At 45.6% G+C, this 27363-nt stretch overlaps 1 protein-coding gene across 6 annotated transcripts in view; it reads left to right on the forward strand.

The window, feature by feature from the left end:
- Positions 1 to 25856, forward strand: part of PRICKLE2 (prickle planar cell polarity protein 2) — a 338795-nt gene extending 312939 nt beyond the window's left edge. For all 6 annotated transcript variants that reach the window (XM_070455728.1, XM_020904678.2, XM_070455729.1 and 3 more), the window contains one exon: positions 19710 to 25856. In XM_070455728.1, coding sequence (XP_070311829.1) covers positions 19710 to 20584 — 875 coding nt within the window. In that variant the 3' untranslated portion in view covers positions 20585 to 25856. The remainder of the gene's footprint in view (positions 1 to 19709) is intronic.
- The last annotated feature ends 1507 nt before the right edge of the window (positions 25857 to 27363 follow it).

The following is a 27363-nucleotide window of genomic DNA, read 5'->3' on the forward strand; positions in this document are numbered from 1 at the left end:
GAAGTTTTTGAGACAGAGGGCTGTACATGAAATGACATATTACTGACAGTTTGCATATTGTGACCCTTTACAAGATCAAGAAGGAATGTCATCTTTTTTTGTTTCTGGATATATATTTTATTTCTGGTGGATAGTGGTGACTGAATCCCACTCATTCCATAAAAGAATGTTATCCTTCAAGGAGCTGTCTTGGTAGTGGTGGGTGAATGCTTCTCTTCATGGTTGAGGAGGTATTTCTGCCAGTGAGGGAGGTGTGGCTGATGCCTAATGTACAGTGGAAGAGAGGTTCAGAGTGCAGAAGAAAAAAAAAGTTTGTTTTTTTTTTTTGTGGTGGGGGGCATGCTGCGTGGCATGTGGGATCTTAGTTCCCCAGCCAGGGATCAAACCCATGTCCCCTACATTGGAAGTACTGAGTCCTAACCACTTGGACCACCAAGAAAGTCGGAAAAAAAATTTTTATGTTCAAATTTTTCTTATTTGGCACAAAATATGAATTTTACTTTACACTAGACACTAAAATCTTCACACAGTGGTTCTCAATCTTTGCCACATACAAAATCATCTGGGAAATATAAAAGAATACAGGTGCCTGGACCCCATCCCTAAGAGTTCAGCTTAACTAGTCTAAGGTTTGTCCTGGGCCAGGAGATGTTTTAAGACTCCCCATAATTCTACCAGGCAGACGAGCTTGAGAAGCAGCGTATTAAGGCAAATCCAGATTCTTCAGCAGGTGCATGTATTTCTTGCTTCTGGGATGATTTATGGGTGGTTCTGCTTCGGGCGCCCTAGTTTGGTCTGCTTTCTTTCTGTCTGTGAAATAGCACACACCCTAAGGGAGAGAGCACTCACTTCTGAGCATACAAGATGCTCTCTGGTCATATCTTTGCTCTGCCACATCCTGCCCTAAAGCATCTAGAATTGCCATTAAGGTGATGGTCTCCAGGGTCAAAGAAGCCCCTATTTAGAGTTCTTGGCTTGGACTGTTAGCAGTTCTTGGACAAATTACCTAAACTCTTTGAGTCTGAATTTCCTCACCTACAACGACCCTTTCGGAGGGTTAAATGAGAAAGCACTGAATACAATTCCTGAGCTCATTGTCACTCAGTCATGTCTGACTCTTTGTAACCCCATGGACTGTAGCCCGCCAAGCTTCTCCATCCATGGGATTTCCCAGGGAAGAATACTGGAGTGGGTTGCCATTTCCTTCTCCAAATTCAATTTCTGAATCATAGTAAACACTCAAAAACATTTGCAGTTTTCATCAGCAGAGATGCACAAAACTCTCAGGATAGATGCATTCTGATTTTGTAATAGCCAAGGACTAACCCAGGAAAATCAAATGAATCACAGTAAATAACAACAACAATACTTATTGCTTTTATTCTCATCTTGGAGATAAAGATCAGAGAGTTCAAGGTCACATGGCTCATGACTGGGCCAGTGGGGATTAGAGCCAGTTTGCCAGGCTCAACTTTGCACCACCATTTCATATTGCTCTCCATAAAACTCGTGAAAGAAGAGGGGCCTCCTGGTGACATCAGCCCTTAATCTGGCTGAGAAAAGGGAGTTGACACAAGGCTCAGGTTTTTCTCCAATGGGAAGGGCTCTCCAGAGAGGTATTAGCCAGTGAAGCCAGAGTGGGCAGGGTGGGCCGACTGCCACGGGCACCTGGAAAAATCCTCTTCCTCACCCTTTCATTGTTGGCTTCCCTTCCTCACAGCTGTCTAGCCCATATGCCACCGCACAGCAGCCGGGGCGCCTGCCTGAGCTCAGCCCGGACGACCTCGGCAGCTGCCATGGCAAGCTGGGGGCGAGCGGCTGTGCCTGGTGGCCCCCTGTTCCTCCTGCTCACTGCTCGCGTGTGCTCCGGGAGAACCTCGGACGTCTGCAACTTGCTTTCAGCAGTAGTGGTTCTGCTTCTGAGCCTGTGATCTCACAATGTGCCCGCTTTTAAACAAAATAACAAGACTTTTACAGCCCACCCCACCCCCACTTCTGACTCTTTGCGCCCCTCCTCTCTTGTCCAGATACTGTCCTCTGTACATCCCCAGGATCTGCTGTCATTGATAGAGCTGAGGTCTCTGAAGCCCTTTAAGTGTGACACTGTGTTGACCACGCAGGTAGACGTTTCTTGGTTCATCTTCCTAATGGTACTGTGAAGCAGACGTCTTGTGTCCTTTCTGTTTCACAGATAAGTAATCCAAGACTTACTTGCAACACATTCAAAACCATAATGCAGCCAATGACTTGAACCAGGATCTCAGCACTTGAGTCCTGTGTGGTTAGTCATGATCCCATGGTTCTCTACCAAGTTCTTCCCCCCACCCCCCACCGTCCCCGGAGTGGGGGGGGACATTTGTCAATGTCTGGAGACCTCTTGAGTTGTCACAAGAAAGGGTGGGATGCTCCTGGCATGTAGTGGGTAGAGATCAGGGATGCTGCCAAGGCTATCACAGTGCACAGTCCCACCCCCACAACAGAGCATTATCTGACCCCCAAGGTCAGAAAGCACCAAGGTTGAGGATCTCTGCCACAGCCCTAAACTGAGCTACATTTTCTTAGTTCACACTATGAAAATGCTGGTTAATATGGTGTTAGAATACTGACTGTGCTTTGTAAAGTACCCTTGCCCCTCCTCAGCCTCTATCTCTCCCCGGGTTGGGCAGAGCACAGCCTCTCCACTCCCCACTTTGATAATCCCTGGGTTTGACTTTGTCAAGAATCACTTCATCACTTTGGCAGCAGAGGTTGAATCTGTCTTCCTAAGTTTCCTTCCACCTTTGCCGAAGTTCATGGATATGCTAGACCGCCTTCAGGAACGCAGTGGCTCCAGGTGTGGAGAAAGCAGGTGGGTTCTCTCAGACCACCCAGGCCTTCTGCTTCCCCTTCTCCTCTGTCTGCTCCTCCCCTTCCACCACCGCCAACACCTCTCTTCTTTGTTAAGGGTTCCATTTTAATCAGTATCTGCAGCCCTCATTCTAAGTCTGATGGGAAAACCCCAAATCACAGAACGGGCCCAAGAGAGAGAAAGTAGGTCAGGATTCTAGGTTTGCGTCTCTGGCTATCTTCAGCATCCTGGCCTCGTGTGGCTCAGGCAGGACCCCCAGGGCCTGTGGGTGCTGCTGTCAGGTCCTCAGGAGGGAGGGCATGGCATGTGGCGAGCTGGGCAGGTAGGATCTGGCTTTCAGCCTTGGAAAGACACCCTCGGTTGAGAGCTTAAGCCTTCAGTCAGGCTAATGTGGATTCGAATGCTGCTTGCTCTGTGATCTGGGGGACTGATCCCTGCCAACCCCAGATTTCTTTGCTGAAAAATGAGAATGACTATACTTACTCTCCAGGGTTGATGAGACTTGAGTGAGGTTGAACATGTAAACTTGTTGAGTACCATGCCTTGCCCATAGTAAATATCCAAAAAGGCACCTCTTGTGAAATCCTCAGTGGAGACAGACGGAGGACTGACAGAGACAGACTGACAGAGGACTGACCACAGAGGTGGGGTGGGGAGGTCACATGGACAGCGGTCTTAGGAATAGTAGTCGTGGTGATAATGGCATTCATTATTGAGTAGCTGCTGTGGGATGAGGGCTGTGCCTTGCATTAGCTCACTGTGTAAGGGGCCGTTTGTATTCCCCATCGCAGCCCCCACAGCAGTGCCCCTCTTCGCTCTCCCATGCCTTATTTTTGTCTGCAGCACTTAGCACTATTTGGCGTAGTATATATTTTAATGCTTAAGTCTGTTTATTGTCATCCTCCACTAGTGGAATGGAAGCTGCATGAGGGCAGAGACTTCGTATGGTTTGGTTTTTTGCTGCTGTTGCCCCAGCAGCTGAAAGTGCCCGGCAGCTGAAGCACAGTAGGCATTTGGTAAATCTGACACATGGTAGGCACTCCCAAAATACGATGCGGAATGAATGAGCCTCCATCTTACAGGTGAGAAAACAGAGGCTTAGAGAGATTAAGAGATTTGCCCAAGATCAGATGGCTCACGAGAGACAGCCAGAGTCCTGAGCCTTTGTGAGCAGACTGCCTCATACAGCAGTGTTTGGCCAGTGGTGATGACCACACGTAAGTGTCTGTGGGGCTCATACTTAAAACCAGGTGCAGAGGCTGCGGTGCTTTGTTTGCTTGGGTTCAGAATTTCCAGGTCGAGGTGTGGGTGGAGATGGGATGATTTGACATCTGAAACCACCTGCCCTTCTCAGGGGAGCTCCAGGTACTTTCAGTTGCAAACAGCTCTGAATAACTTAGCACAGGATTTGGGGAGGAACCTATTTTCTTGTCCCTTCTCACCATGTCCCAGAAATTACAGACTTATGTTTAATATCCTTCCCACAGCTTTGTTTCAGCCCCAGAGAAAGCGTGCCTGGTTCTGGATCTCCTGGGAGATAGGCTAAGGTAAAGGGGGGTGGGCTCCCAACTTTTTCCACGGCATTTCATAAGCTTCTCTAATTACAAACAATTCATTTTTTTTTTTTTAAGTTACACAACTACAGAAATGTGTATTTGTAGATTGAAGTTGTCCCATCAGTTCTCCTCCCTCCACAACCATTGGGTGAATGGTCTTTTGGTATTTACCTCTGGGCATACACTGACAGATACAAATAAAAAAGTCATCATGCTGTTTTGTAATTTGTTGTTGATTTAAATTTTTAATTTATGCATGTATGTATTTTGGCTGCCCTGGGTGTTAGTTGCGGCCCTCAGGATCTTTTTTATTTGTACAGCACACGCAGGATCTTTCATGGTGGCATGCAAACTCTTAGTTGCGGCATGTGGGATCTGGTTCCTTGACCAGGGATAGAACCTACATTGAGGGTGTGGAGTGTTAGCCACTGGACCACCAGGGAAGTCCTTGTTGTAGTTTTCGTTTTTTACTTAACAGCATACCTTGTTCATCTTTCCTTGTTGGTCTTTGTAGCTCTAACTCATCTGAACCTATACAGTATTTCATGGTATGATTATACTATCATCCTTTTAATATATCTTCTATTTCTGGACATTTGGGTTTTTTACAAGTTTATACTGGCACAATTTGTTTTCCAGTAAATGCCTTTTTGCTTATGTTTGTGTGCCTGTTCAAGTTTTTCAGTAGCATGAATTCCCTGGGGACTTCAGGATCAGGAAAGTTCTGTAGATGCTGCCACATTGCCCTCTTGGGTTGTGTAACTTTGCCCTTAGAAGACTAGGGGCCCTGAGATGGTCACGTGGTAGGACCGAATCCTGCTTGAGGACAGGGCTGTACATGAAGCCCAGAGTGGTCGCCTACTTGCTCTGATATTCAGGTGTTTTTCGTGCTCAGAGAGCAGGGACCTGCTCTGATGGCCCAAGAGTTGGAGCCAGACCAAGTAAAATCCCTCCCTCTCTCCCAGTCTCCAGCATCCTGATGGGTTTCTCGGGTACCAGCCATCTGAACAGTTTCCAGGGGAGCTGGGTTGCCATCTACCCTGTCTGGTTTGGGGAATTAAGTCATCAGTCTTCAGCAGCCAAGATCTGGTGGGAAAGGTAATACAAACTGTCCTGGAAATGGTGTATCTGACAGTGACCCGGCTCTTGGCAGGTCACAGAATCCTCGCACCTTGCTTGGCGCTGGCGCAGCTGAATTACATAACAGGCAGCCTTTCAGACTCTGAAGTCCAAGGTTGCTGGCAAGTGAGCGGAGCTGGTGCCGGGACCTGTTTATGTATCCACAGTTATATGACTTCAAAGCAGTGGGTTTTTTTTGGTTTTTGTCTTTCTTTGTAATTTTAAAGGCATCAAAATTAATTGAAGAACTTGTTAGAAATGCACATTCTTGAGCCTCCTTCCTAGAAATTCTGATGCAGTAGATCTGGGATGAGCCCCCCAGGTAAATATGACCCAGGTGGTGCCAGGACTACAGTGTATTTTAACATGAGCCTTGTCTGTTCAGTTAGGACTTTGGAGGGGGCAGGGTCAGGCTCCAGGTCCCACATGATTCATTTACGGGCTAGCAGTAGATTTAGAATGGTGAAAGATGACCAAGTCACACAGCTTGGGTTTGGCCTCTCTTTCATTTCCCTGGTAGCTCAGCTGGTAAAGAATCCATCTGCAGTGCAGGAGACCCTGGTTTGATTCCTGGGTCGGGAAGATCCCTAGAGAAGGGATAAGACAACTCACTACAGTTTTCTTTGGCTTCCCGGTGGCTCGGACAGTAAAGAAATCCGTGTGCAAGGCAGGAGACATCGGTTTGATCCGTGGGTTGGGGAGATCCCTTGGAGAAGGGGACGGCTGCCCACTCCAGTGTTCTGGCTTGAGGATTCCTATGCAGTCGCAAAAATTCAGACATGATTGAGTAACGTTTACTTTCACTTTTATTTTGTTTCTGCCAACAAACTATACCCCTAAATATTTCCTGACTACTTAGGAACCATATAATTATTTTCAATTATAACCCCTTTGGCAGCATCCCATCAACTCATCTTGCCTCCCTTTTACCCCCTTGATTAGAACTTACCTTTCTCCTAGGCACCATTCCCTCGGGAAGCAGGTGCTGCCGTGGTCCCTATCCATTAATCCATATACTGATCTGATCATGAGCAGTGTCTCTCTTGGATCATGGAATCAAAATCACAGATTCTCACAAAAGTGGGTGAGGGGGGTCAAAAGATACAGACTTAAAATTATAAAGAAAATAAGTCATGGAGATACAATATACAGCACTATGACTCTAGTTAATAATACTGTATTGTATATTTGAAAGTTGCAGAGAAATCTGTATGCAGGTCAAGAAGCAACAGTTAGAACCGGATGTGTAACAACAGATTGGTTCCAAATTGGGAAAGGAGTACGTCAGGGCTGTATATTGTCACCCTGCTTATTTAACTTATATGCGGAGTACATCATGCGATATACCAGGCTCGATGAAGCACAAGCTGGAATCAAGATTGCCGGGAGCAACATCAATAACCTCACATACACAGATGACACCTTTATGGCAGAAAGCGAAGAAGAACTAAAGAACCGCTTGGTGAAAGTGAAAGAGGAGAGTGAAAAAGTTGGCTTAAAACTCAACAGTCAGAAAAATAAGATCATGGCATCCGGTCCCATCACTTCATGGCAAATAGATGGGGAAACAATGGAAACAGTGACAGACTATTTTTTTTTTGGGGGGGGGCTCCAAAATCACTGTAGATGATGATTGCAGCCATGAAATTAAAAGACACTTGTTCCTTGGAAGAAAAGCTATGACCAACCTAGACAGCATATTAAAAAGCAGAGACATTACTTTACCAACAAAGGTCTGTCTAGTCAAAGCTATGGTTTTTCCAGTAGTCATGTATGGATGTGAGAGTTGGACTATAAAGAAAGCTGAGCGCCCAAGAATTGATGCTTTTGACTTGTGGTATTGGAGAAGATGCTTGAGAGTCCCTTGGACTGCAAGGAGATCCAACCAGTCCATCCTAAAGGAAATCAGTCCTGAATATTCATTGGAAAGACTGATGCTGAAGCTGAAACTCCAATACTTTGGCCACCTGATGTGAAGAACCGACTCATTTGAAAAGACCCGGATGCTGGGAAAGGTTGAAGGCAGGAGGAGAAGGGGACGACAGAGGATGAGATGGTTGGATGGCATCACTGATTCGATGGACATGAGTTTGAGTATGTTCTGGGAGTTGGTGATGGGAAGGAGGCCTGGCATGTTGCAGTCCATGGGGTCACAGAGAGTCAGACATGACTGAGTGACTGAACTGAGAGAGTAGATCTTAAAAGTTCTCATCACAAGAAAAACAAGTTACTATGTATGGTGATGAATGTTAACTAGAATTACTATAGGGATCATTTTGCAATGTATACAAATATTGAGCCATTATGTTATACACCTGAAACTAATATAATGATCTGTCAATTATATCTTAACCGGAAAAAAAAGAATCTTTTGTACTACCTCAAAAAAACTTGCTGACTCTCAGCTGGCAGGATTTTGGAGAATCTTTGGTGGAGGTTCAAAGGAAGAGGTGAGGTTCAGAGAAAAGGGATTTATTCAAGATCCTTTTGGTCTTTGCAATAAAGTTGGGACTGGACTCCAGTTCCTTTGCTTTCCAGACCAGTGAAAAGTTCATAATGAGCATATAATCCATGGAATTTCACAAAGGAAAATTAAAGATTTGACTAAGGTGGGAGGAAAGTGGCTTGTCCTTTGGGTAAGGGTCTAGGGCACGTGGCCTCAGTAGTTGTGGAGCACAGGCTTAGTTGCCTTGGAGCATGTGGAGTCTTTCCAGAACAGGGATCGAACCTGTGTCTCCTGCATTGGCAGGCGGATTCTTTAGCACTGAGCCACCAGGGGGTCCCGTCTCCCTCTTGCTGTGGCTTCTCCGGCTCCCTCGCCTGAGGTCTGATGTGCAGTTGCGCCTCAGTGGGCCGTCACACTCAGGGCACCTCTTTCCAGATCAAGCAATGCCGGAGAAAGGCCCTTAGGCCCTCCCACCCTCACCCCCCTCTTCTCCAAAGTACGCGCTGTCCTGACTCCCGACAGCTTGTATGAGTTTGGGCTAGTTTTTAATTTCCGATAAATGGCATCATACTATGCATAATCTTTTGTGTCTGGCATCTTTTACTTTATGAGATTCATCCATGCTGTTGCATATAGCAGCAGTTCATATTTATACTCTAGAAAAGTACCCATTAATGAGAAGAATTTTTGCAACTGCTGCTTCTGGTTCAAAGCTCTTTCATATTGATGGATTTTTACTTCTCTTTGCCTCCTGTTCCTCCAGGAGAGTGGAGGAACTCCTGCCATATTCCTTCTACTCATAAAAATAAGAGGCAGGAGATCAAAGACGAGTTCTGAAGTAGCTCCTGTGTGACATTGGGCATATTATTCCAACTTCCTGTTACCCACTCAAAAAATTATGTAACAATTCCTGTTGTTCAGTTTCTCAGTCCTGTCCAACTCTTTGCTTCCCCAGGCTTCCCTGTCCTTCACTATCTCCTGGAGTTTGCTCAGATTCATGTCCATTGAGTCAGTGATGCTATTTAATCTCGTTCTCTACTGCCCCCTTCTCTTTTGGCCTTCAGTCTTTTCCCAGCATCAGGGTCTTTTTCAATGAGTTGACTCTTCACATCAGATGACCAAAGTATTGGAGCTTTAGCATCAGTCCTTACAAAGAATATTCAGGATTGACTTCCTTTAGAATTAACTAGTTTGATCTCCTTACATTCCAAGGGACTCTCAAGAGTCTTCCCTAGCACCACAATTCAAAAGCATCAGTTCTTCGGCACTCAGCCTTTTGTATGGTCCAACTCTCACATCCATAACAATTCCTAGGAACTTTCTCTATGACAATACGCAGAAAAATGCTTTAATAGTGACAAATATGGGATGAAGACAATGAGAGTATGCCATCTTATTTCTCTGGGCCAGCACTGTTCTAAGGACTGTGTGTGTGAACACACTTAATACTCACCGACCTGCTGATGAGGTAGATTCTACTGTTATTCCCACATTATAGCTGAGCGAACTGAGGCACGGAGCTGTCCAGGGTCTCAGGGTGGAGCCATAGCTGTGAGGGACAGAGATGGATGGCCATCTGCGACGCCAGCGCTCTCCTCTGCCACCCTCTGCTCCTCCTGGGTGTTCCTCAGTGCTTCCCGTGAGCAAGGGGAGGATGCTCTCAAATCCCCAGTGACCTGGAAGAAGCCCCCTCTGGCTCCTCTCACCCCCCGTGGCCTGGTCCCTGCTGCTCTCCTCTGGCTCACTGTGTTCTAGCTCCTGTGTCACTTCTCAGAGCACCTGGGACTTTCTCTGGTACAAAATATTCTCATTCTTCTGCTAGAATACTCCCCCCGCCACCCCGCCACTCTTGGTTTGACTGGCTCCTTCGCTTCCTCTGTGTTGGAACCTCGTTATCACCAACGCAGGGCTCTCTGCCAGCATTCTGTCTACGGAGGACCAGTCTTTACTTCCGCATCTGAGCCTCGCGTTTCTTCCCTGCCTCCTAATGACTTGTGAGAGCTGTAACGGTGTGTGATTCGGTCAGTCTGCTTTTCCTGTATGGTGGAATATTCCCGTGAGGTGCTGTCTGAAAGGGCCTTGTTCACAGTTGCGCTCACAGAGCCCAGCTGCAGCAGGGCTTCGCAAAAACCCTTTTGAAGAAACCAGGTGAGTCTCTGGTCCCCGGCTGCCCGCTCTCTACCACAAGGGAGCCGTTTTGCTTCTGTCTCCCGTGGAGTCAGGTGTTTTCCTGAGCAAATACTCCAGTGTGGTCTGCTTGGTAACTGGGACTGATGACTTCTGGAAAGCACCATGGGGCCAGTGCGAGCTCAGAGCAAACGCCAGCAAGTCATCGTCAACTGGTTCAAATTTTTCTGCACATCTTTTCAGTTAGCCATCGGCTTTGTGGCCACATGGTCACCACAGTCCCCACGGAGCTGAGGAGTGAAAATTGACCCCACGTGTTTCAAACAGTGCTGCCTCCTGGTTTTCCCCTTGGCTACCTTTGATGCATCTGTCTATTACTGGGGTGAGTGTATCAGGAAGTTAATGCACAAGTGAGCAGGTAGAAGGCTAGAGACTTCCAGTCTGAACCCATGTTTTAATCTTGATCAGACTCGTCCTGGTTGACCATACCGGGTCTGTCAGATCTGAGACTTGACTTAAGTTCTGTTGTGATGCTGGTCACTTCTGGACCACACTGGTTCAAAGGCTTGTTCCTCTCATAGTGCTATCCACTGGGAAAGCCAGAATAGGTCATGACCTTCTCTGGAACCAGCTGGTCTTCGATTTAGGGGCCAGTCTCCCTGTATGTCAGGAATGAGGAAGTGACCCACTCTCCCCTCCCCTCCCCCGTAGCAGCTGATGAAGGAAATCGTTTCAAGTCTCCCTGGTACCTTGGAAACAGATGGCAGACGCATGCCTGTGTACACTTATGACCTGCTGGTCACTTGGGACCTGCTTGATGGGCAGACCACCAAGGGAAGAAAGGAAGGTGCGCCTGAGGCTTGAGATTTCAAAGCTTCAGATGCAGGAGGGAAGTAAGACAGCCAAGGGCTGGACCTCAGGGAACTCCTGAAACCCACCCAGGGAAGATCAGGCTGTCAGGAGTAGGTTTGTTGAGAGGAGTTTAGAGAGAAAACAGCTTGGCGATTCCCTGATTTGGGAGACGCCCAGTCTAAGGGAACACAGTCTTCCCTGTTCAGAAAGTGAGTGTGTCTGCCCCGCCTGGTGGTCAGGCTTAACCCCACTGCTCCCGGAGTGTCGCGGACTAGTCCCCCTCAGTCTGGGATCGCGGACTAGTCCCCCTCAGTCTTGGATCAGCTGCAGCTCCAGAATTAAAAGTGTTTGAGCAGCGTTTCTCCATGGAGCTGAGTTCGTCCTGGTGGCTCAGATGGTGAAGAATCTGTCCGCAATGTAGGAGACCTGGGTTCAATTCGTGAGTCAGGGTGAGCCCCTGGAGAGCGGAATGGCTACCCATTCCTGTATTCTTGCCTAGAGAATTCCATGGACAGAAGAGTCTGGTGGGCTACAGTCCATGGGGTTGCAAAGAGTCAGACACAGCTGAGCGACTAACACTTTGCATGCTTTCTCCATCGGGCTGAGTTTGTCCCCCAGGGTATATCTGGCATTGTCTGGACATGGTTTGAGTTGTCGAAAGTGGAGTAGGGAGGGTGCTATAGGCATCTAGTGCAGATGCTGCTTAACCTCCCACAATGCATGAGGCAGCGCCCACCCCCAACCCCCCCCCCAGCACAGAGAATCATTCTGCCCCAGATGCACACTGCCAAGGTTGAGAACCCCTGGATCAGTGTCTCTGAGGGCACCGGCTTTTCTGGAGTAGAAGCTCCTGTAGTTGCAAAGGAGGATTGCCCTTGAAGCGCTGTCACAAGCCAGGCAGTTCTTCGCTAACCCTCAAGGGCATGAGAATCGTCACCAGAGGGTCTTGTGTGAATGCAGATTCCGATTCTACAAGTCTGGATTGGCTGCCATGGCCCCTGGTCCGCAGGTCACATTTGGAAGATCAGGCGGTTTTGAGTGCACTCATAGTCTCCCCTTCCTTCCTTTCTTACTCTCCCTGTCTCTCCATCCCTGCTCCCTGAGCCTTCCCTGTCGTACTCTGTTCAAACCGGGCCATACCCTGTCAGCTGGGAACATGTGATGGTGGTTAAACCTCACTGCCCAGATGACAGAGTCTCTCTAACTGTTGCCAGTTTGAGGTTCAGGGTGTTGATGAAATCAGTTGACTTAGTTGGAAGGAAAGAACCCAAGGGACCTGAGCAGACTACCCCCCAACACACACACTTTTAAGTAAGCTAGTACCCCAAAGGCATTTTTTGCATGGTCTCAGACACTTAGCCTGGACAGAGCCCTTGACTTCAGGGATGCTTACACGTGATACAACTTCCCAGGCTTTCCTGTTTTAAACCAGCGGTTGAAACTGTTTCCAGAAAGGGCCAGATAATAAGTATTATAAGCTTTGCAGGTCATGTAGTCTCGGTCACAGTGACTTACTCCTGCCATTGTAACAAGGAAGCAGCCATAGACAGCATGCAAATGAATAAGTGTAGTTGGTTTCCAATAAATCTTTATTTACAAAAATAAGTACATAGTGAGCTGGATTTAGCCCCTGAGCCATACTTTGCAAATCCATATTCTAAACAATTCGTTTTTATTCACGTTTCTGCTTCAGAGAAAAAAGAAAGAAAAAAAGAAAAAAAATCAGGAAAACCTAAATCACCAGTATGGGTTGTAAATAGAGGGCAAAATTGAGTAGATATTCTTTCTTTTACTGCATCAAAATGTGAATACATCCTTCAAGTGGGCAGAACCATAATTTTCTGCCTATGCCAGTTGTTTTTTGTTTGTGGTTTTCTTTTTGCTGGGGTTGAGAGGTATTAGGGCAATAAATAAGGAACAGCAAGAGGTACCAAAAGAACTGCCAGTGTGTTTAAGTCTGCATTTTCTTTTCTCTGCGCTTCAGCAAATACTTTCTACCCTTAGGATCAGTGGAGGGAGGGGGCACCACAAAGATTGCCTTTCTCTTCCATCAGACCCAAAGCTTTCTTTGAAGGTATTGATTTTTTGCATCGTCACTGGCTTCTGCTAAGACCTCCTGTTTGCAGTGAGGGAGCATTGCTTGGACAGAAATGCTTGAGTGTTGCTTAAAGCGCCCTGGCTGCATTTTCCAGTTGACAGTTTAACCGCAGGGAACCACAGGCTAAATTCAGTACTGACCTCTCTTTGTTGGGCACGTCCTGTGGGACCTGAGGGAAACCCTCAGCCCCTGCGGTGTGTGGACGTTTCTTTTGCTCCTGGCCACACTCACCCCAGGGATAAGGATAAATTGCGACGTTTAACTCCCCAGTCACCATCTAGAGCTTCTCACAAAGGCCGCTTTATTTAGAGAGGAGAAAACCCTCTCTGTCTGTTAATAAGACAGGGTGCCGCTGGAGGGGAAAGTGACTTGGCGTCTGTGTCTCAGGCTGTCTGGTGGGATCTTCTGCCAGGGTCTCCAGGACTTGCTGGGACCCTGACAATGCCACTGTTAAGTGTGGGGTCAGACCATGGGTTTCCGCTGGAGCTCTGGGGAACTCTTGAGTGAAGTTTCTGCCTCTTGTACACATACACATCGCTCTGCTCATTCACATGCACACACACACGCGCGTGCACACACACACACACACACACACACACACACACAGAGTCATGGCTTGGGCAGCAAAAAAAGTACATTTATTGCAGGAGAGCTGAGGGTCATCGAGAGCCCCATTCAAGAAGATTATATTGATGTGCTTTTAAAAACACACACACACATTTCCCTTCTTTTTTTTTTGTCATTTATTTTTATTAGTTGGAGGCTAATTACTTTACAATATTGTAGTGGTTTTTGCCATACATTGACATGAATCAGCCATGGATTTACATGTGTTCCCCATCCCGATCCTCCCTCCCGCCTCCCATTTCCCTTCTTTTCAAAACTATTTGTTGACGTTATTTTTGACTGCACTGGGTCTTTGTTAATAATGCACGGGCTTCTCACTGCAGCGGCTTCTCCTGTGGTAGGACGTGGGCTGTAAGGCATGTGGGCTCAGTAGTTGTGGCACACAGGCTTAGTTGCCGTGTCTCATGTGGAATCTTCCCAGAGCAGAGGTCGAACCCGGATCCTCTGCATCGGCAAGTGGACTCGGAACCATTGGACCACCAGGGAAGCCCTGATGTGCGTTCTTCTGACACTAAGTCTCACGCTATGTCCAGAGCGTGCGCCCTTTCGTGGGGAACTTTCAGGCCTTGTTTACTTTCTTCCCGCATGTCAAACACCAGGTCCTGAGATCGGGGCTATAAAACAGGAACCAGCTCTGGCTCTCTTGATGCTTATAGACTTGTCATGTAGAGATGGACAGGGAATCAAAACTACACAAATTTATGGCAGTTGTGATAAGGCTTAAAAATGATATTTTTCTCAGCTAATCATCACCACAGCTTGTGAACTCAGGTGCTGTGTTATGCCCATTTTACAGATGCATATCAAGAGATCTCAAAAGTTGACCCAAATCCCCTCTCCAGTTCTGCTCAAGAGTTCTAGAGTTGCCTTTTCATTGAAATATGAATCTATTCACACACACGACAGTCTCAGAAATGCATGACTTTGGGGCTTCTAAGAGGCAGGTTCAGGAAAACAGCATACAGTATTTGCTAGATTATTTCTCCTGACCCTAATTTCATTCCAGGGCTTGAGTAGAAAGCCCAGCAAAAAACATCACACCCTCCTCTATAGCTTTTGTTTCTCAGTGTGATTTTTGAAGAATTTTTTTTTTCCTTCATTACATTTATCTGCTCAGGCTAAGTCATTCATCATCTTGCATTGCTCTCCTCTCCTCTCTGCCTCCAGATTGGGGAGGTTCTGGAAGTGATTAGGCTGTTGTAAATCAGCTTTTATGATGTGTATGTCACCGATAAGCAGTGCAGAAAGCAGGAGTCAGAGAACACCACTCCTCTTGCCCTGACAATTATCTCAATAATCAAATTTTAAAAAAAAAAAAGACTGAAAAGTATGATGCTTGGCAGAATAGTTTCGCAGTAGGCATATCCAGTGTTTAAATTGGGCTCTTTAATGAGAACACTGCATTATTTTTACAGTTTTACTGAGTTACAATGCACATAAGGTAAAGCAAACTAACATTTAAACTGTACTTCAAGAAATTTTTACATGTGCATTCTTTTATAATCATCACCCAGATCTAGGTGGAGACATTCCTGTGCCTTGAACATCTCCCTTGCGCCCCCACCCATTCTCCCGACCTCTTCACCACAGACAACCTCAGCCTCTTCTTGCACTTCATGTAAATGGAATTGTACCGCATGTACCCTTGTGTCTGTGGGCATTTCCTATGAGATTCATCCATGTTGTCCAGTGTAGATATTCATTCTCATTGTGTAATATTATGTTATAGCGTGGGTTTTCACCTGGGGTAGTAATGACATTGGGGGCTGGATAATCCCTGGCTGTGGGGACTGTCCTGTGCGTTCTGGGGCATTCAGCAGCATCTCTCTGGCCTCTACCCACTAATACTAGTAGTGTCCCCTGCTGCTGCTGCTAAGTCACTTCAATCGTGTTCGACTCTTAGCAGTCCCACAGACTGTAGCCCAACAGGCTCCTCTGTCCTTGGGATTCTCCAGGCCAGAATACTGGAGTGGATTGCCACGCCCTCTCCAGGGGATCTTCCTGACCCAGGAATCAAACCTGAGTCTCTTATGTCTCCTGCATTGCTAGGAGGTTCTTTAATACTGGTGCACGGGGGATGCCCCAGTAGTGTCCCCTCTCCCTAGTGATTTCCCCTAGAATTGAAAACCACTGCATCGTATCACTGTACTAGAATTTTAAGAAGCTTTTTATATGGAAATAACTTCAAACTTGCTGAACAGCTGCAAAAATAAAACAAACAATACCCATAATGTATTTACCTAGAGTCACCTATTATTAATAGTTTACCCATTTGGTTTATTAGTTTCACTCTCTTGCACACACACATCAGACAAGGCAATGGCTCCCCACTCCAGTCCTCTTGCCTGGACAGTCCCATGGACGGAGGAGCCTGGTGGGCTGCAGTCCATGGGGTCACTAAGAGTCGGACACGACTGAGCGACTTCACTTTCACTTTTCACTTTCATGCATTGGAGAAGGAAATGGCAGCCCACTCCAGTGTTCTTGCCTGGAGAATCCCAGGACTGGGGGAGCCTGGTGGGTTGCCATCTATGGGGTCGCACAGAGTCGGACACGACTGAAGTGACTTAGCAGCAGCAGCAGCACACACACATACACACAATGTATTTCTGAACCACTTGATAGCAAATTGCATCTATTTGGTCATTTACTGCCATATACTTCCATGTGTATTTCCCAAGAATACATTTTTTCTTGAACATGATCCCGAATATCAGTTAACCACAGAAAATTTGACATAATGCATTGATCAGTTAGCCCTATGTCCCAGTTTTTGCCATTTAGAAGAAATTATCCGTTACAGTGTTTATTTTTGCTTCAGTGCAGATTCCAGTTCAGGATTAGGGATTGTGTGTAGTTGCTGTGGTTCCTTAAGATCCTTTAGTCTAGAACTAAAGTTGACTCAGACTTTCTCTTTAATGATACAGGATTTTCTTAAAAAAAAAAAAAACACACACACACACACACACAGTCCCTTTTCTTCTTCATAGAATAGTCCTCATTTGGGGCTTGTCTGGTCTTTTCTCCTGAATCTGTTCAGGGTGTGTGTGTTCTTGACGGAAACACTGTGCAGCGGTAGCGTGTCCTCCTTCGACCACCCCATCCAGAGGGGCATGATGTTGATGGAAACTCATTGGTGATGGAGGTAGTCAAGAGTGTTGCCTGATTTCTCCTCTGCAGAGTTACTAAATTTTCCCTTAGAGGATGAGCAATATGTGGGGAAACATTAACACCAGGCCAGCATCCTGCTCCCCAAGCAAAATGTACCCGCTAAGTTGAGCATATTTCCCATCTTGCATGAGCCAGTCTTTACTTAAAATAGTTAGAAAATGATGATCTTCCAAATCCAGTACTCTTTCTGTATGTGCAATCCATTCTATTGTACACATAACCCACTCTTTCCCCCCATTTATTTGTTGGTGTTTTTATTTGTTATCAATATGGATTCAGGAATTCTAATTTTTCCAGTGGTTTATAAATCATTACTGTTTTAATGCTCAAATTGCTCAGCTTTGACTAGTGGGATCCCTTTGAAGTTGAGACCTGTGTTCTGAAAACCGCCCCCCCCCCCCTTCATTTCTTAGTCTTAAACACTTCCGTACTTTTCAGAACATAACAAGATGTTCCACGCTCATCTTTGTCCTTCCTTCCTCCAATCCTGGAATTAGCCATTTCTCAAAAAAATCCTGTCTAAATCCTTATAATGGGGAATGGTAGAAAATACCACAATTTATTTATCCTTTCTCCTGTTAGAGTGAGTGAGAGAAGTTGCTCAGTTGTGTCCAACTCTTTGCGACCCCGTGGACTATAGCCTACCAGGCCTCCTCTGTCCATGGGATTCTCCAGGCAAGAATGATGGAGTGGGTTGCCATTTCCTTCTCTAGGGGATCTTCCTGACCCAGGGATAGAACCGAGGTCTCCCGCCTTGCAGGCAGACGCTTTACCCTCTGAGCCACCAGGGAAGTCCTTCTCAAGTTAACTGACATTTAAATTGTTTCTAGTTCTGAACTAATAATAAGGAAAGCTTCACTGAATACCCCTGTGCATTTTTTGGACCCATAAACTGATTTCTGTTGGGTATGTAATCAAGAGTGGCAATGAAAAGTCACAGAACAGCACGGACAGGGAAGTGTATTCAGTATCTTATAGTAACCTGCATTGGAAAAGAATTATATATTGGAATATGTAATTTATATATTTATATATATTTTTATATATGTGAAGAGTCTAGAAAGAATTTATATATATATATACACACATATATATATATGAAACAATATTTAACTGAATCACTTTGCTGAACACCTGAATCATTGTAAATCAATTATGCTCCAGTTTAATAAATAAATGAAAATAAAGCATAGAATCTCCACTCTGGTTATATACCCAACAGAAATGAATACACTAAGATCACCCAAAAAAGTAACACAAGTATTCAAAGCAACTTATTCATAATTTGTATATATATATATATACATACACACACATACATATACGTATGTACATTTAGTTTTGGGCTTCCCAGGTGGCTCAGTGGTAAAGAATCTGCCTCCCAATGCAAGAGACGCAGGTTTGATCCCTGGGTTGGCAGGATCCCTGGGAGAAGGAAATGACAACCCACTCCAGTATTCCTGCCTGGGAAATACCATGGACAGAGGAACCTGGCGGGCTAGAGTCAATAGTGTCACAAAAGAGTCAGACATGACTTTGCAACTAAAATAACAACCGCATATTTAGCTTTAGTAGATATTGCTTCCCAGGTGGCGCTAGTGGTAAAGAACCTAACTGCCAGTGCAGCAGAATCGAGAGATGTGGGTTCAATCCCTGGATTGGGAAGATCCCCTGGAGAAAGAAATAGCAACCCACTCCAGTATTCTTGCCTGGGAATCCCATGGATGGAGGAGCCTGGCAGGCTACAGTCCTTGGGGTCGCAGAATCAGACATGACTGAGCACACACAGATATTGCTAAGTAGTGTTTCACAGTGCTCATAACATTCGTTTCGTGCGGGGAGAGAAAGTCGTTGGCCCCAGTAGGTGGGGAAGAATAATCAGTGGCAGGGGTTATAATTGGCCAGTGCAATTCAAAGACATGTTGCCTGTGACCAGAAACGGCAAACTTGGTGTTCTTTTTCGTTGATAATGATTAAGAAATGCTGAAATTTTGCCACCAGGTCCATTCTTAAACTGCTTTTTTAGAAAGAGTGCTGTTTTTAATGGACAAAATGGAAGTTACTGAAGTCAAGAATCTCCTCCTACCTTCAAAACGCTTCTAGGATCAATGATGGTGGTGACAGCACTGCCAGGATTGCAGGGCTCCTGCTGCTCGAGAGCATTAGGATCGCTGCTTGCCCCCATCCCCACCCCAGAGTCCCACTGACGTCTCTGACTGCGAGGTGCCCATTTGGAATCCTGGAACAGTCATCTACTAAACAGACTGAGAGGGTAAATATCCCTCTGTCTACTTCCAGGGAGCCAGTTGGTTTTCAAGATATCTGGGATAGAGGCCAAGGGACAGCAGGCAGACCAGGAAATTACTGGAGGCTAAAGGTGGAAGTGAGGTGGTGCAGTAATATGGGACTCAGCTCTAGGCTCAGTGTTGCTAGTAAGTACCTGGGCATGGCCCTGCCTCTGAGGCTTAAAGGTTCTTTGTCCAGAATGCCTTCTGTAGAGCTTATAGATCATCATTAGAACCAAAGAGGTGATTGAAGCACTTTGGAAAGTGAAATTCTGAACAGAGGATAGGCTCCTAAGTAATTTTGATGAAACTTTGGAAGCATGACTAGTCAAAAAAAAAAAAAAAACAAAAACTTGAATGCTTTTTAACCAGGTGCCCCCTCTAGGTGGATGCTGGCCCACTGTGGAGTGGAGAGAGCCCTCCCACGTACTTTCTGAGCAAGCTTTTGTGCAGAGTACAACTGCGCGATGGTTTGCAGGGACCCTGGTTAGATGACGGTTTCCGTGACCCACGGCGACGGAATCCTCATCGCTGCACATTTATATTAACCTCCATGAACCTGTCCTCTTGTCTCCCCCAGGCCTCTCCGCAGATGGTGGCGCCAAGCGCCAGGAGCACCTCTCTCGGTTTTCCATGCCCGATCTCAGCAAAGACTCTGGGATGAATGTGTCCGAGAAGCTGAGCAACATGGGCACGCTGAACTCGTCCATGCAGTTCCGCAGCGCCGAGTCAGTTCGCAGCCTGCTGTCCGCCCAGCAGTACCAGGAGATGGAGGGCAACCTCCACCCGCTCAGCACCCCGATCAGGTACAGAGACCTGCAGGCGCACGGAAGGATGCATCAGAGCTTTGATTTCGATGGGGGGATGGTGGGCAGCAAGCTGCCGGGGGCGGAGGGCGTGAGGATCCAGCCCATGAGCGAGCGCACGCGGAGGAGAGCCACTTCGCGAGACGACAACCGCCGCTTCCGGCCGCACCGGTCCCGGAGATCCCGGCGCTCTCGCTCTGACAACGCCCTCCACCTGGCCGGCGAGCGCGAGGCCCTCTCTCAGTTAAAGGAGAGACCCCCGCTCAGAGCCAGGGAGGACTATGATCAGTTCGTGCGCCAGCGGAGCTTCCAGGAGAGCCTGGGCCAGGGCTCCCGGCGGGACCTGTACGGCCGGTGCCCCCGGACCGTGTCGGACCTGGCTTTACAGAACGCCTTCGGGGAGCGCTGGGGCCCCTATTTCGCCGAGTACGATTGGTGTTCCACCTGCTCCTCCTCCTCCGAGTCCGACAACGAGGGCTATTTCTTAGGAGAGCCCATCCCCCAGCCCGCCCACCTGCGATATGTCACCAGTGATGAGTTGCTGCACAAATACAGCTCCTACGGCCTCCCCAAGTCTTCCACGCTAGGTGGCAGGGGACAGCTGCACAGCAGGAAAAGACAGAAGAGCAAAAACTGTATCATTTCTTAATCCGGTGGGGGGCCAGGGAGTGGGGGAAGATGGGAACTAAGAATGTAGATTCAGAAACTTGCACTGTTGGAAATTTTAAAGCGCTTTGGGGGCGGGGGGTTCCAGGGAGAGATGAGAGGGGCTCTCCCTTGATGGAGGCAAGGTTACCTATTGACTCCATAGGTAGTCACAGTTCTTGGCATGTTGAACATTATTTGCACATTTCACTTTGGAAACGCTGTAGACTCAACAGAGGCCAGGGTTGGTCACTTCCTTCTCCAACCGTTGGTGTTGAGTTGCCACTGGCAAGATGGCAAAATTGTTTCCTGCTCGCTTATATATATATATACATACACACACACACATATATATATATATATATATATATAGCCTCTCTGGTTTTCTTCCTTTTAGGACCCTTTTTCCAGTAAGTAATTTGTTTATTAGCCAGGACCCCACACTAAGTTATTTACATGTCCATTGTAAATGCAATGTAAATGAGAGTTCTGATAAAATATTTTTGTATTTTGTAATATCAAAGGAATTTCTATATCGTAGGACTCAGTGGAGCCTTGCATGCATGTCTAGCATTGTCTTTTGAGTAGTATTACAAGGTGGTCCAGGGCCACTTTTTTTTTTTCTTTTTTTCTATACAAATTTGTTACATGTCAGTGAGACCTTTTTCAAAGGATTTTATTCAATTTGGCTTTTTGTGGCTAAAAAAAAAAAACCAAATTACCTGTTACACCCAAAGCATTTGATGCTCCATCCATCTTAAGGAGCCATCCTTAAGTCTGTTCCCACCCTCAGTAGAATCTCTTCTCTACAAAGTGATAGTAATTTTTTTTTTAATTTACAGTTGCCAATGTAACTTTTGCCAATTAGAAAAACCAACCAGTGTCAGTAGAGTTCCGTGAGAAATGCCATCCCCGCTGGAAACATTGATGTTGCTCACCATTGATCTGTCCTGTGGGGAAAACAAAAGTGATTGTGAGTGGTGCTGTTGTGTGATGTCAGCATGACATTGTTTTGAGTGTGGCTTTATTTCCTGGTGCTCGTTTCCTGGATTGTATTATCCGCTTTCCTTTACCAAGGCAGACAGAACAGCTGCCTTAGCCTGACAACCGGTTGTCCTCAGCGCAAATGAACTTTGGCTTTGGGAAATTCAGGCCAGAAAGGTTCCAAGGGGCTTTCTAGGTTGTAGGTCATATGTGGAGATGGAGGGCCGCTTCCACCCGCTCAGCACTCATGTCAGGGACGCAGACCTGCAGGCATGGAAGGATGCATCAAAGCTTTGACTTGGAGGGGATGGGAGGCAGCAAACTGCCAGGACTGAAGGGCACGAGAATCCCGCCCATAGATCAAGGGTAGAGGCCGGAGGGGAATATGAAGGAAAGTCAGAGCAAAGAAGGACTTCCAGAAATGAAGTATAGGAGAGGTGAGAACCACCTTTGAACACCCCTGGCGCTTTTGGGAAAAAACAAAACAAAGCCAAACCCAGTTTAACTCATTCTCTAATCAGAGTATCTGGGTTGCCCAGAAAGATTGAGCCGCTCAGGAGATTTTGTGTTATGGTTCTGGGAAACAGACGTTGCTGAAAGAGAGGTTTCCATTTTGAACTTTGGGGACCGTCGATCAGCTAGAAAATGAGCTCACAAGTGAGTGTGCTTAAAGAAGACATTTAACGGTTGTGTTGTTTATAGTAAAATAAAACCTCCTACCTAGCTTCGGTTAAAAGTGAAGCGCTTGCTTTTACTTCCATTCTCCTCCTTCCCTTCATGGATTGTGGATGAAATAATCCATTGGGGGACCCACCTGTAGTGAGATGTACTGTCAATGTAGTGTACAGTGTATCTCAGTGGCCATCTGCCATGGTGAGGTGAGCGTGGTCTCTTTTCAGTATAATAGTTAATATTTTCTAGTGTTTTTTTATGCAGAGGATGTGGAAAGTGGCTTTTTAGACACCATCCCACATGGGTCTGGGGAAGGAAGGCTGTAAAGGATGTGGAAGTGGCACTCCATTCAGGATGTATTAAAATAATTTGCTTTTCAGGTATTTATATGACATTTGTCATTGTCACTGATATTTTTGAAAAAGCGATGCAAATGTTGGTTGTGGCTGTTTTCCGCATGCTTTCTTCATATCTAAATGCTTCATTAATTATCCAAGCCTCTGGAGAATTAACTCTATTAAGTTTGTATAGTGAGTTTGTAAACTGCTTGGCAAACTGATAAAGACATAATGTATACCACCACGGTACCAACGTGGCAGGTTTCTGGTAGAAACCGGGCGAGTCCAATTTGGAGTTCTAAGTTTCTGGATTGATGAGAATAGAAAGGCATTTTGGATAAAGAAAAGAGAGAAAAAAGTAGATCATTTAACTTAGCAAATAACTGAAAATAATGTCTGTCTTCCGTGGCCTGGAATCCGAGGAAAGAAATTCTCCTAGTAAACGTTGTTTTCTTAATCTGTCCTTTTTAGAGTACCTCTTAACATTTCCCCAGTGAGGCTTCGACCACCATCAGCAGAAAGAAGAAAGTGCCCTAGACACGGACAACTAAGCAGTATGCAAAGGGATGAGAGGAATAAGCAGTTTCAGATCTAGCTGCCCAGGGAGCATCCATCAGCTGAACTGGTCAGAGCTGGAGGTGTGGTGAGATACGAGTCTCGGGGTCAGACAGTGTAAAAAGCAAGATTACCTCCCTCTTGTCCACCACTGCAGACGCCGCCTCCCCACCCCAGATGCAATCAGGCGCCCTATGGAAATTGCTGGTAGAGTCCAGGTAAATCATCACCGCAAGGATAGAACCTTCAAGGGAATGCCTGAGAGAGAGCAGGTCATCACTGTGTTGGGAATTCTGCCTCTTAGTGATAACTTACATGTAACATCCCAGAATCCCATTCCCTAAAATTCAGTGCATTCCTTTCTGAGGCCGGATCGGATCCTTACCTGATCATCACCAGGAGCTCTTACTTAGTCAAGCTTTCCTCCATGGCTGGGGCTTGCAGTCATCTCTTCTTAGATCATCATTTTCATCTTTAATAGACTGTGTTTAGAAAACTGTATCTTTTCCCTCTTTATTTTCTTGTCTCATGCTTTGGTTTGGTTTTTCTTCCTACCTCTCCTCATAGTGATCTTCTTATCTTTTGGATAAAACCACACTTTTTTAGCATTCATTTCGTTTCCTGTTGCTACTCAGTTCATTGGCAACAAAACTGGCCCTTTCCCAAGTTAGAAGTCAGTGACAGTTTTCTGAATGGCCCTGCCAGTGCATATCAACCTTGATAGTATGAGCAAGTCTCTTAGCAGGCTGGTGGCATTCAGGTAGCCTTCCATCTGTCATAGAGTTCTGGGATTTTTACCAAGTGTGAAGGTAAGTGAGGTCAGGGAAACCAAAAACATACTTCTCAGTTTTTGCCAATGTTCAAGGGTAAGGGTAGTTTTTAGAGTTGGTTGTTTGACCCCATCCACCTATATTCACCTTCTGTTCACCCTCTGCCAGCCCCACAAACAAGCAGTTTGTCATTTCTCACATGGGAACTGCGGGTAGCTGTTTTTCTTCCCCTTCTCCCATTCTATAGGATGTTTCTTCAATACAACAAAATCATATTTTCCTCTTCTGCAACAGCTTTCTGCTTCTTGGGTACCACTAGCCATTGTTGAGTTCAGGTTGGGGTGTCTCTACCCTACCTCTACTGTGGGCAGATAGAACCAGATAGAATCCTTCAGAGAGCAAGGATGCAGCCTCAGAAATCTTTGCAACACTCTAGCCAGCCAGGACCAGTTGATCCGAACTGATTTGATTTGTCTGATAACAAATCTTACTTGTGAACTGACTCTTCCTTGTGTTTCTACCCTGGACTCTTTTGCCATTTTCCCAAAACAGTTCACCAGCTATTCAGGAAGCATCATCCATAAATCACTGTGCGATGCCAATCCCTGTGCCCCTGTATTGCAGATGCTAAAGGAGGCTGACTTCTTTAGGCTAAACAGAAACAAATCTCTTTGGCCTCCTTTTCCATTTTTGGATTCTTGGCCAGTTATAAGCAATCTGTGTTTGCCATTTTGCAGAGGTAAGATAAGAGTCTGTCTCATTCTTTTCTAGTCCCACCTTCTAACAAAGAACAACACAAATACTTAAATTCCAAGGAGAAGTGCTCTTTGCATATTTCTCTCTGACAGAAACCTAATGCTAATGCATAAGAAGGAGGATCTATCTTTGACAAAGGAAAGTGGATGATGAAATCAGTCATCTGAGGATTTCATGCCAGAAGTGTTGCTATCAGCAACTGTTTAGCACCTTCAGGGCTTTGAAAAGGACTCTGCGGACAGCATTACAGGTACAGAACTCAGCCAAGCCTCCTCTGCCAATCTTGAAGGCAGTTCCAGATTGCTGCCTTTTGAGGTATGTTTCTTAAAGCGTGAGAGACATGGAAATGAGAGTTTTGTCTTGCCTCCAGTGGTCAGTCCCTTTGGGGCCTCAGCAGACACCAGAGCCTGTTTGACCACTCGGAAGCAGTCATCAAGGTTAGAGTTGAAAAAGGGTTGCAGTCTTTTTCCATTTTCTTAAAATAGAAGTCCCTTCAATGCAAGACTCCCAGAAAGTGTGACTTACTGTTGGGGGCTGTATTCATTTGTAAGCTTACTTCCTGCTTATAGCTTTCCCCAAACTAGCTTTTCCCAACAGGAACCTAACATTGTGTTAGAAATTACCTCTGTGGTTTAGATACAGAATCCATGAGGGAATGGGGAGAGTGTCTTATTCTGTCCTGAGAGTTTTGAGATGTCCCTCACCCTACCAAGTATTTGGCCATTGATGTTCCATAGGTCGCTGACCAGGCCTTTTTAAATTTTTCAGAGAGTTACTCAAGCCTTTCTAGTTAATTTCCATGTTTCTCCATAAAGTATTTGGTTCTATCCTGGACCCTGACTTCGCATTCTAAGGCCTGTGGGTCCTCCTTTTTCCCTAGCAGATGAGGACTTCGGCAGTTCTCCTGCTCCTAAATGCATTCTTTCCTGTACAGGATCATTTTGTCCATCTTCTGCTTTAATTCCAAGCGTGTAAACAAAACCTCAAAGGGCCTGAGAAGGTAAGGCACACCAGAGTCTGTGTTGTGTGTCGGTTGTCGAGCTATTTGTTAAGAAGGTCTGCAGTGGACCTTTGGTGTGGGCTCTGCCAGAGACTGTTGTGAACACTTTGCTTGAGATCCGTGCCCTGTGAAATGGATATGATGTTTTACTGATGTCTGTAATACATTTGTAAACTTCCAATAAAATTTGAATAAAAGAAATGTTGCCGTTCTTCTCAGTCTTCCATTGCTTTCCAGGTTTTTGGAAGTCTTTGCCTTTGAGCATCTCAGCAAAAGACTAGAGAAGCTGCAGATGTCAGGAGAGGTGAGATTTGCTATGAAAGATGAACCTGATTGCTCAGATCAGGATTTCTCAACCTGGGCACTATCTGCATTTTGGTCCAGTCCATTCTTTGTGGCGTAGGACCATCCTGTGCATAGTTGGATGTTTAACAATATTGCTGACCTCTACTTATTAGATGCCAGTAGCACCCTGCCCCAAGTTGTGACAACTAAAAGTGTTTGCACACACCACACCCATTAGGGTATTTTTTTAAAAACGAAGAAGGAAAAAGAAAATAACAAGTATGGGCATGGATGGGGAGAAACTGGAACACTTTTGCACTATTGGTAAAAGTATAAAGCAGTTCATCTTCTGTGGAAACAATATGGGAGCTCCTCAAAAAAATTCAAAAACAGAACTACCATATGATCCAGCAATTCTGCTTCTGGATATATACCCAAAATAATTTAAAACTGGGCTTCAAAGAGATAATCAGCACACCCGTGTTGATAGCGTTATTCATAATAGCTAAAAGAGGCAATGGATAAGCTAAATATGATCCAAACATACAATGAATTGTTCTTCATCCTTTAAAAGGAAGGAAATTATGACACATGCTGCAGCATGGATAAACCTGAGGACCCTAAGCTGAGTGAAATAAGTCAGTCACAGAAAGAGGTGTGTAATTCTGCCTTTATAAGCTACCTAAAGTAGTTAAATTCACAGACACGAAGTGAAAAGATGGTCACCTGGGGCTGGTAAGAGCTCATGGGAAGATCTTGAGTATACATTTTCTGATTCAAGATGAGAATTCTGGAGATTGGTTGTAGAGCAATGTAAGTGTACTTACTACTGAACTGTACATTCAACAGTGGCACATTTTATGTTACCTTTATTTTACCATGATTTAAAAAAAAAAAATCACCCTTCGCTGAGTGTCCCCTGAGGACAAAAAGCACTGCTGGTTGAGAACCACCAGTTAAAATGCTTTGTACCTTCTTAGTATCTTCATTCCTTGAGGATTCTTGAAACTGACTTCAACCCTGGGCCACACAGTTAATTTTCACTTATTAGCAGGAATTGAAACCAGCAGATGGCTGAAAATATTTGTATTTGCTTCTAAGCAAATAATAAGTGGATTGTGTGAAGAGTTCAATGCATGAATGTTTTCTGGTTAGGATGCTATTAATACTGTCTGGGAGCCAAGACCAAAGCAGCATGTAAATTAGATTTCCCCATGTCTGATTCACAACATTTGGGAGCTGCTGGATACTGCAATATTGTTTATTCATTCACTCAGCAAATGTTATTGAGAACCTGCTCTGTGCTGGGCACTTAGAAAACAGCAGTATATACAAAGCAAAGATGCCTATCCTAAAGAAGTTTGCATACTTGACTTTCTACTAGATGAGAAATCTAAAACAGTAAGTAGTCCCACCCACCCTA

Source organism: Odocoileus virginianus, chromosome 26, assembly GCF_023699985.2.
Source record: "Odocoileus virginianus isolate 20LAN1187 ecotype Illinois chromosome 26, Ovbor_1.2, whole genome shotgun sequence".
Lineage (NCBI taxonomy): Eukaryota > Metazoa > Chordata > Mammalia > Artiodactyla > Cervidae > Odocoileus > Odocoileus virginianus.